This window comes from Panicum virgatum, chromosome 2N, assembly GCF_016808335.1.
Source record: "Panicum virgatum strain AP13 chromosome 2N, P.virgatum_v5, whole genome shotgun sequence".
Classification (NCBI taxonomy): Eukaryota; Viridiplantae; Streptophyta; class Magnoliopsida; order Poales; family Poaceae; genus Panicum; species Panicum virgatum.
Window position 1 is genome coordinate 30,525,903 of NC_053146.1, and position 10,949 is coordinate 30,536,851.

Genomic DNA, 10,949 nt, shown 5'->3' on the forward strand with positions numbered 1-10,949 from the left:
CTGTTTCTACTTTTCTTAGCTTTGTGTCACTTGCTTGAGTTCTTCACTTTCTTTCTTCTCTTTTTATCACTTCTCTGCTTTCAGGTGGTGTGTTGACAATGCACTCATCAAGGGGGAGATTGAGGAACGAGAGTACTCTATCCTGCTTGTGATGAGTGAATTGTCAACCGTGCGGTGTGATCGTGCGCTTGGTCTTTGGATTGCAGGTACATGGGCGTCGAGTGTCGACGGGGAGCTGCCGTGCAGGTGCTGTGGCCGATGGACCGTGCGGTGGACGGCGGTGAAGGGCAGCCGGGACCGGAGTTCGGACCGGGCGGCAGCTGTGGCGTCCACTCCTGGATCGAGGGCGCAAGTGGCGATAGAAGCCGGGTTTCTTGGTTTGCGCCACAAAACCAAGGAGGCGGACGGCGGTTGAAGACGCCAAGTCTTGGAGGTGACGGGCGTCGGTCTCGGGACTGACGGAGGTGACGGGCGTCGACGGCGTCTAGGGCCTCGCTGTGGGCGAGGAGGTGATGGGCGTCGGGCGGCGTCTAGGGCCGTCAGAAGGCCGAGGCGGGAACGGCGTCTAGGGCCACGGCGTGGAGGCGGGAATCTTCCCGCGCGTGAGGTTTTGGCGGTTTTCTCAAAACCGGCCACCTACCCGGGTTTCGCGGACCCTCCAAAACCGCGGACTGGATCTTCATCAAGACGGCGGCATCGCGGAGAAGACTTCGTTTCGAAGAAAGAACCTCGGCCGTCGGATGAGATCGTGTACAGGGGGTGCTGCAGGCCAACCGGTCTGACCGGTCCCTGGCACCGGTCTGACCGGTCTAATCAACTGGTCTGACCGGTCCAGCGTACCGGTCTGACCGGTCCCGCGGGTATAAATACCCCTTCAATTGTGTTAGGTTATGAGCGGCTTTTAGAACTTGTCCGTGAATTCTCTATTCCTCCAGGCCACCGCCCCTGTGTCTCCCTCCCTCTGTTCCTCTCTTTAGAGTAGATTTTGTCTATGGATTGTTGAGACCTTGTGTGGGATTTGATTGGGAAAGGAGGCCCTATCCTCCTCGTGCCCTCTGGGCTTTTGAATCGATTCAATCCCCTCATTTTTGTGCCCGTTTGTGATGGATTTTGGTTTCGTTTTTGGTGCACACGATTGCGATGGTTCCATGTAGGGCTGGAATCGAGCCGAGCCTCGACTTTTTTCGAGCTTTCTTCGAAATCAATATATTTGTATTTATTATAGTCTCCCGCGTTGTTTGATATTCAACTTCAAATTGAGCATAACGAGCCGAGCCGAGCCGAGCCTGCCAAAATTGACTTTTGTTCCAAATCAACTAATCTTTATTTTAAAAAAAGAACGAACGTAATCGGAGCAATTTTCAAACGAGCCACGAGCCAGCTTAACGAGCTTTTTTTCCAGCCCTAGTTCCATGAGTTCTTTGCTGTGATTCCCGTGCTTCTAGCTCTATTCTAAACCCTCTGGAATCACTAGCTCGTTCGAATTCGATTTCTTGAGTTCTAGAGAAAACCCCACTCCTTTTGATCTCATCCCGAAATTCTCGTGCTATGGATATCTTTAGGGTGAGATCTCTTGGGGATACATTCTTGGGGTACAAATGAAGCCTTCCCCCAAGTTTCATCGATTTTCGTGGTCGTTTGGTTGAGATTCATCGTTTGAATCCAAGTTTTCGGGGGGGTTTTCTGGGTGCCACCGGTCAGACCGGTAGGCAAGACCGGTCAGACCGGTCTGTAAGTTTTTGAACATACTCGACCAGTCAGACCAGTCCTGTGCACCGGTCAGACCAGTCTTGGCAGATCAGTTCTGCAGCTTTCCCGATTCGCTTCCGATTTGCTTCGTGGTTTCGCTCGCTCGTTCGAGGCCTTTTTGTGTTGGCTTAGCTTTTCCATAGCTATTCCAAACTCTGGTCAAAATGCTTGAGGGCTTGGGTGATTTTCGGGATATAGGCCGACGGTTCGAATTTCGAAGAAATTTTGATCGGCTCTCATTCACCCCCCTTTGGTCGCCGGCTTCGGTCCCTCACAAACTGGGCCCTTGCCCCCCCTTGGTCTAGGAAAAATTATGAAGATTCGAGCACTCAGCTGTGCCTGCTGCTCGTTGAGGAAGATAGATGAGAGGAAAAATATGTGAACTATTATTTGGACCACTACTTATGGGCTTCAATGTGGGCTGGGAGACCTAAAGCTTGCTGCTAGTTCATCTACTTCCCACGCACGCTGCTAACCTGGGCACATCACACACACACATGATGCATCTGCTTCTGTGGTTCCCCTGCGACTACGAGATGTCCGTAGCTGTTACTGTAGCAATCGCCCCCCCTTGGATTGACTGCACGCTCCGCCACTGGGCGAGTGTGTGGCCTTATGTATAGTTTGTGACTTTTCTTAATTAGTTGGGTTGTCTGATGGTTAATTCAGAAACGTTGTTTCATGTGGTTGTGTGTTGAGTGCCCATGCACATGCATCGACTAGAAGAGGAACCGTGAATCTCTAGCGGCGTAGGTAGTTGTTGTACCAGCCAACATTTGCAATCAGCCACCATACTAGAGACATTGAGTTTAAGCTTAAACTCTAGCCGTTGAAACTGCAATTACCCGAATTGACGAAATCCCTCTTAAATTTGATGGTCTACTTAACCGATTCTCAAAGCAAGTGACTAGATCGAAGTATTCTAAGGCTAATCCCAGTAGATGGTTTCACTTTGTTGTTTCCATGAGTGCCCCATCAACAAAATACAAATGAAATCATAGATGAAACTCACTCTACAATGCATTGTTACATATTTACTAATTTCATAGACACTCAAATTTACTTCTAAGACTCATCAAGAGTTGACATGCATACATGGTGTCATCTAGATGAAACCCATTTCATCTCTCTCCTTACTAATCTAGTGCCACATCATCTAAAATAGTAACATGAGAGAGCTCTGGCCGCTGGGAAAAAGTTAGGCGGAACTCTGGGCAGTTCTCGCCGGCAACTGCCCTAACCAGACGAGAGCCACACACACTTCCTTCCCACCGATCCTAGAGACTTGGGGCGCTCGTCCCTCTCTCGACTGTTTGTATCCACTACTACAAACCAGTGCAAGATACACAAGCAACACGAACTGGACGAGGGGCCTGAACCAGTATAAATCCTTGTGTCTTCTTGTATTACCACCCGCCACTAAACGCGCATCCACGAGAATCACTAGGCGGTGCTAAAACCCCCCGACAGTTGTCGCGCCAGGTAGGGGCCTTTTGTGTGTTCCGATCTTTCTTCCACAAGGTGGCGGATGGCCATCATCGTCAGAGATTGGGTCTCGGGCGCACTCGTGCATTTTGGTGACCTACGCTTCATCGTCAACCCGGAGAGCGGTCTGGAGCGTATCTGCTCCTCCGACTGCTCCGTCGACACCGCTAGCTCCGACTCTGTCATCGGCTCTCTGCGGGGTTTGCGGCTGGAGGCTGCTGAGGCTGACGCCTCTGCACACACCCAGCACCCCCTCACTGACTGCGTGGTAGCGGAGCAGCAGTGCATGCAATGACAGCCGCTGCCCGACGTGTTTCGGAATGACCGACTGTCCCAAGACAGCCAGCACTGAGCTCTGTCCCCGATTGCCAACACCATGACGCTTCACTCCGAGAGGGAACCGATACTTCTGGAGGACATCATTAGGCATGCCTCCGCGGCGTCACCCTTCGCCCTATGCGATGTCATGCAGGACGTGCGGAAGAGCATCACGTCAGATCGATCTCCAAAGAACTCTAAGGTTAAGCGTGCTTGGTCTGGAGCAATTTGGGATGGGTGATCGACCGGGAAATTCTTTCCAAGTGCGCACGAGTGAGGACAAAGTGCGCAGAAAAGACTTTGTTGGTCTGTGAGGGAAGTCTATATCCTATAAAAGCTCTAGATGTAAGTGGGCACAACCACGGAGAGGTGAGACATTATAGAATGGTATCAGAGTCGACTGTCGCGGTTTCACGGGCGCGTGTGTCCAGTTAGCTGATGTCCAAAGAACTCTGAGGTTAAGCGTACTTGGCCTGGAGCAATTTGGGGATGGGTGACCGACCAGAAAATTCTTCCCGGGGTGTGCACGAGTGAGGACAAAGTACACAGAAAGGACATGTGTTGGTCTGTGAGGGCAGCCTATATCCTATAAAACTGGCAGATGTAGGCGGGCCCGGTCTCGGGGAGGCCGGGCGTTACATTTAGCTTGTTAGAAGATGTTTAGCTGTGAATTATCTGGTTTTGTTGGGATCCACCATAGCTAAAATTAGCTAACTACCAATTAGTTGGTGGATCTAATCATACGAAGAGCTCCGGCTGTGACTCTTTTTTGGAGCAGCTTATCTGGTGGTGTAGCAGAAGTTGTTTTAGGAATTATTTGGCAACACAGCTTCTCCTATTTTTTTCAAATGCATATGAGGTGTAATGATTTCTATAATTTCTCCTGCGGGCATCTACCTCCGTTTGTGCCACCATAGGAGGGCAAGGGTGCAGGCGGGATGAAGGAACCACGCGGAGCTAGTTTTTTTTCTTGCTACCTCTCTTTTTTTTTCAGCTCCTCTAAGCGTGTTCTTAGGATGTCTCTAGTGGAGCCGGTTGCCTCCACCCCGTTTGCTAGGGCTCCACCCAGCAGGAGCCAAAGATGAAGCTGGAGCTCTATCAAAAATAACCTTGATTGAGTTTGTTGGCAATTATATCAATAATCGGGATGGTTTTAACGGTTCAACTAAAACTGTTGGCATCCCACTAACAAAGCCGTTGCACGGTTGTACCTCTCCCTATACTCGCCCCGTTCCAAAATATAGCAACATTTAGACTTTTCCAAAGTCAAACTTTTTTTTAACTTTGACTAACAATATATCTAAAATTAAATTATTTCAAACAGAAAATGTTACGTATCATAATAGTTGATTTCGGTCCGAAGGTCCTGGCTACCTTCCCACATATATAAACTAGTAGTAGTCATCAGGAAACACTAGGGTTTTGTTTAGATAAAAGTTTAGCTGCTGCTATATCTTTGCAAACACGTGTGTCGATTAGACCATCCGATTTGTTTGATTCAGAACCTCAACTTCGTGTGTATTGGATTCATCCTTTAGGCAAGGTCTCTGTGATGTTTGTTTGTCCACTTGTTCTTGTTTGTTCTTCAATTTTCTTGCAAGTTCAAGGTTTTCTTGACACAACAAGAACAACACAAATCGGAGGCAGTTGTAATATCCCAGAATTTTCTGAAATGTTAAAAAGGTCGAAAATTGTGAATTAAAATTTTTGTGTGTGGATGCTGTAATAAGTTCATTTAAGAAGGATTCCAATCACCTAAATTCCTAGTAAAATTAAAACTTTGAGATTAATTAAGGATTATTAATTTGACAGTGTGAAATTATTTGCAGTTATTTGGATTTTTATTACAACTACCATGTTTATTGGAATTTGATTTGAGTTTATTCCCATTGCTTGAAACTGTGTGGAAAAATAAATTCGAAGTGTGCTCTTCAAATTTATTTTCAAATGTAACTATCTCGGCCGGGGGTTTAGTTGGCATTGTAGCATTCAGATTAAAATCCAAAAATCATAACCCTAACCCCATGGCAAAACCGTAGCCCGTTAGCCAACCCTACCCTTACCCGGTTTCTAGCCCAAACTCGGTCCAACCCGGACCCAGCTAAACTGAAACCGCCTAACCTAAAAACTAGCCCGGCCTTCTAACCCCGCTGGTCCAAACCTCTGCTCCGGCCCGCTACCACTCCCCCGTGTCGCCCCATCAGCACACCGCTCGTGTGGCCTGCCAACGCGAGCGCTAGCCCATCTCGCTCGCGCGGCCACTAGCCCAGCACCGCTCGGCACCCTTCGTTTGCCGCTGTCGCTGATAGGTGGGCTTCGCCTGTCAGCCACACCATGTCCCCGCAGCTGCTGACCGCCCTGGCCCGCCTGCAGCTTTCCGTTCCTCCTCTCGCCGCCCGTCTCCCCTCACGCGTTCACATGCCTTGTCTTCTCCGAGCCCCACGGGTAGGTCGCCGTCGCCGCCCGATCCTTGACCCTCCTCACGCTATAGTACACATTTCCTAAGCAATGGGTGCAGGGTATGTTCATTGCTTTCTGAAAGGTAGCAGGACCACCAGATAAACCAAATGCCATAACCTTGAACTCATAATGTCCAAAATGGGTTTGAAAAGCTGTTTTGAATTCCTCACCAGCTTTCAACCTTACTTGATGAAAACCAGCAGTGAGGTCCAAGGAAGTAAACCAACTGGCCTGTGACAACTCATCCAGGAACTCATCTATAATAGGAATAGGATATTTGCACTTGACGGTGATAGCATTAAGATACCTGAAGTCCACACAAAATCTCCAGGTCTGATCCTTCTTCTTGACTAACAAAACTAAAGAAGAAAAGGGACTGAGACTATGCTGAATGATACTAGCTTGCAACATCCCAGCAACTTGTTTCTCAATTTCATCCTTAATAGCAGGGGGTACCTATAGAGTCTGAAATTAACTGGAGTAGCACCAGGAACTAAGGGAATAGAATGGTCACAAGCTCTGGTAGGTGGCAGACCAAGAGGAGGTTGAAAAACAGCAGAGAACTCCTCTAAAAGAGCATGTAAGTTAGGGGGCACCTCCAACTGCACAGCCTTGCCATCCACTAAGAGCACAACACATATCTTGACCACTGAGAACTCAGGTATACTGGACTGAATACCCTGCAAAAGTGCAGTAGAACCTTGATACGGTATAAGCAACCACTTTTGTTTCCAATCCACTTTCATGGGACTGAAGGACTCCAACCAGTCCATCCCAACAATCATATCATAGTGTGCCAGTGGCAACACTTTTGCCTCGGAATGGAAAGAACACCCATTAGTAGTCCACTGCAGAGCAGAAAAATAAGAGTCGCAGTGTAGGACTCCCCCATCAGGCACCTTAATAGACATAAGGGGAAGTTAATTGAGAGAGCCCCTGTAACTTCTGAGCCAATTCAGTGCTGACAAATGTGGTAGAGCTACCAGAATCCAACAAGATCAGGACCTTCTGGTTTTGCACAGTACCATGAAACTGAATGGTGTGAGGACAAGAAGTACCTTGAACCGCTGCCACCAATAAGACATAAGCTGATCAGCAGAAACCGAATCATCCGGAGAAGAAGTCCCTTCAGCAGGATCATCCAATTGACACAAATCCCATAGCTCCTGCAGAACATGCGGGTGAGGTTCTGAACATCGAGGATCCCTGCTCCACTTCTCTACGCATTTCTCACACAACCCACGAGCACGGTGATAAGCACATAGAGCCGACAACTTGTCCTCAAAGGGTCGTGGCCGAAAAGCATCCGCGGCACAATGATCAGCAACATGAGAAGGGGTACCCCCCTTGTCCACCTTGGGCGGCAGAGGTAGGGGCAGTGGCGCCTTGACCGCAGCCCGACCGGAAGAAAAGAACTCGGGCTTACGAAAGTCCTTCATGGGTTCCAGCACCTCCTCCTGCAATTGCGCAAGAACACAAGCAGTATGCAAATCGGAAGGATGCTGAACCATAACTATAGCTCTGATGTCTTCCTTAAGGCCATCGATAAAATGCAAGGCAAAATATAGAGGATCATTGGAAGACTGGTAAGAACGCAATTGGTCCACCAGCTCGGTAAATTTGGCAACATAGTCAGCCACTAAGCCAGTTTGACGAATGTGGAACAATTGGCGAATAAGCAAGGCATGCTCGTCACAGCCAAATCGCTCCAGAACCAGAGAACAAAACTCATCCCAAGACAGACTCCTGAGTCGAGGTTCAATAGACTGCAACCAACGTGCAGCTGCTTCAGAAAAGTGCATCAACAAAATTTTGATCCAATCGGAGGAATCAACATGATAGAGATCAAAATAATCCCGACAATGACTAATCCACAACTTTGGATTCTCACCGACAAACCCTGGAAAGTTAACCTTAGGAACTCTACTATGAGAATGATATGCACTGGACTCAGACTCCACATGAAATTTTCCCCCAGAACCATGCGGCCCAAATTGCGGCAGAGATGAAGAACGCTGCAAATTAGAGTCGCGAGGGATCTGCGTACCCGTGACCGGGAGGTGCGTAAGGGTGAGCACCGACCCAAACACAGGCTCCCAGGAACTTGATGACGAACGGTGCCCATCAGGGTCGTCGCCCGGCTTGCCAGCAAGCGTAGGAGTAGCGCCCGACCCGGGCGTAGGAAGGATGCCCGGAGTAGTGGGAGATGGGAATCGAGCACCACCCGATTCACCGTCTTGCGGAGAGCGCCCACCTCCACGCGCAGATCCTCCATGAAAGACTCAATTCGGGGCTTCCAGTCCCCAAATTCACTTGCGGCGCCTTCCAGGACGCTGAAGCGGTCGCCGAGAGAACGCTCCACCCCGTCGATGCAGTCCTCAACCGAGAGCTTCAGATCAGTGACCGAAGCAGTGAGCGTCTTGAGTTCGTCCATGATGAGCTTCAACTGGGGATCCATGGCACCTCTAGTCTTGCGGAAGCGAGTAAAGTGGTTGTGGGTAATTTGGTGTGGCTCCAGATCAAAGTCTCTGATACTAATATGTTTGCACTACCGGATCCGAGGAGGCTTGGCGATAGAACAGGAAGAACAGAGAAGAAGGAGATGGAGGAGGCAGGTAGAGAGCAGAGGACAGATTCAGAGTTCAGTTTAGTCTTGTGATACAAGTTGATGCCTCTATCTCACGACCGCTACAGGCTATATAGAAGATTACATGGTCGAGGCCAAATGGACGCGTGCAAGCGCCTAAACCCATTCGGACCCATGGTGGTTTTTATATTTTATATTTTCGTTTTTTACAAAAATATATTTTCGATTTGGAAATTTACATGAACATACCTCGGCCGCCCTGCTGCCGGGCGGCCGCGGGCGGCCGGGACCTGGTTGCCCGGCAGTGGGGCGGCAGGGGAATTTCTGAAAAAAAATTCGCGGAGAAAATTGCGCGCAAGTCCCTAGGGACCGGTCGCCCCGCAGCCGGGCGGCCGGCCCCGGCGGCCCTGGCCGCCCGGCTGCGGGGCGACCGGCCGTAATTTTTGCAATTTAGCTTTTTTCGCGAAAGAATTTCACATATGTGCCCTTTTTGTAATTTTTTGTAGAAATAGACCCTGGGGTTGGCGCCGTAATATGTGGCGCCGAGATAACACGTCTTAGCGCCACAGATCACGGCGCTGAGGTGCCACGCACGCACAAGCAATCTAGTGAATCTTCGAACTTGCCTTTAATATTTTCGGATCTTTTCAGGAGACTATAATACTGTGAACCACACATCAAATATAACGGTAAGAATTAAGAACTAAAAACTACATTACACAATGTAAATCATAGGAATTACATCATAATACAACGTTAATGAAACACACATCAGACATGCAAGTGGCATGGCAGAACCCGTTGCAAATACGGTAAACAGATTCTGAACTAAGCTAACATGCCTTAGGTAATTTACATGATAATACAACATTAATGAAACACACATCAGACATGCAGTGGCATGGCAGAACCCGTTGCAAATACGGTAAACAGATTCTGAACTAAGCTAACATGCCTTAGGTAATTTAAAAAAACACAACAAACACAACGATGCAGCATGTCACTAGTACTAGGTAGTCCTAGTAGCCGTACCCCCACGTAGCAAACTGCATTGAGCCTTCTCCGCAGTATCCACCCATTGCAGGTGGTGCAGGCGGTGGTGCCGGAGGGGCAGGGCCCTTCTTCTTGTGACAAGGGCAGTTGCGGTAAGGAATAGTGCATGGTTCATCCTGTGAAGCGGCAGCATTGCTGGTATCATCATCTTCGTCGTCTTTGTTACCCTGGCTCACTTCCTCGTAATGGTTCACCTTACATTCCAGATCAAAGATCTTTATCTGGAGGTACTCGATGAACTCCTGAACTGAATCAATTGGTGCAGGATTGACCCACCTGGTAAAACCACAGTTTTCTGGAGCATCTGAAGACTGCAAAATAAATTTCATGTAAGGTGCCTCAATAAAGATAAAGAAATAAAACAACAGAGTATTACCTATGCGTGTGGGCATTTGAAGAAACGCCGACCGCCATCCATCCCGTCGGTGCACATCTGCACTAAGCAGTCCTCACCATGTCTGCATTTTTGCCACGGTTCTCTACGGTTATTGTATTGTCGAAGAAGAGTTTCATTGGTAAATTCACTCGTGCTGTTGCTGAAACTCAAACACTGGTTTCGGAAAGGAATCAGGTCCAAGAGGCCACCCCTCCCATATTATGGGGTCTCCCTTCCTTCCCCCTTTTCCTTTCCCAAAACCGTAGTAATTCTTCCCGCTATACGCACCTCCAGACATTGGGTATACAATGGGCTTTGGTGTTCACAAACTTCGGAGTATTTATAGGCGCACAAAGGTCTGATACCCGGAGTGTGGAGTGTAAATGCACCTGAAAAGCCTACATGACAACACAGTGAAGAGGCTAGCTGACCGAACACTGAAAAGGCTAGATTCAATTCTCGAACTGACTACTCGATGCATCTCTGTGCATGCAGACTCACAGCACTGCATCGCTACCGCTCGGTCGATCCTGCCTAGATGCCGCCTTCCCCACTACACGCCACAGACCTTCGCTGTAGAATGACAGTTCTGTCGTCCTCGCCCGAGAGACTGCTTTGAAGGTGAGCTGGTGTGGTTGCCGTGTTGTCATATCTTTTTGAAATGGTGAAAGGGCACTGATATTGGGCTGTCGTCTTTTGTCACATTTGTCTGGGCAAACAATGCGACATATGGGAAACCCGTGATCACCGTGATGAGCAGTGGCAACCTGTGATCTCGTACTCGCAGCTAGATACACTATGGTCCCTATTTTGAGCTATACGAGCATGTCACGAAGTTTACTCTGTATGCGGTAGTCGTCATCATCATCGGCGGGATCTCGGCCGCTAAATCCTCCCGCTCCTAACTTGTCCTTCATTAAA

General features: G+C 48.7%; 1 protein-coding gene across 1 annotated transcript; it reads right to left on the reverse strand.

The window, feature by feature from the left end:
* Nucleotides 1-6,080: 6,080 nt before the first annotated feature.
* On the reverse strand, nt 6,081-8,694 carry LOC120660192. The gene is made up of 3 exons (XM_039938604.1): nt 8,060-8,694; nt 7,071-7,469; nt 6,081-6,911 (listed from the first exon to the last, which is right to left on the reverse strand). Exons 1-3 carry the CDS (start codon nt 8,468-8,470, stop codon nt 6,372-6,374), a joined length of 1,350 nt encoding a protein of 449 aa, XP_039794538.1. The 5' UTR covers nt 8,471-8,694; the 3' UTR covers nt 6,081-6,371.
* Nucleotides 8,695-10,949: the final 2,255 nt, after the last annotated feature.

Excerpts from the sequence above, each read along its gene's own strand:
- LOC120660192 (XM_039938604.1), bottom strand. The coding sequence starts at position 8,470 with ATGGATCCCCAGTTGAAGCTCATCATGGACGAACTCAAGACGCTCACT. Across the intron at positions 7,470-8,059 it reads TACGCACCTCCCGGTCACGG|GAGGAGGTGCTGGAACCCAT; the intron begins GTACGCAGATCC and ends GCGCAATTGCAG. Across the intron at positions 6,912-7,070 it reads ATTGGTGGCAGCGGTTCAAG|GTGCCTGATGGGGGAGTCCT; the intron begins GTACTTCTTGTC and ends ATGTCTATTAAG.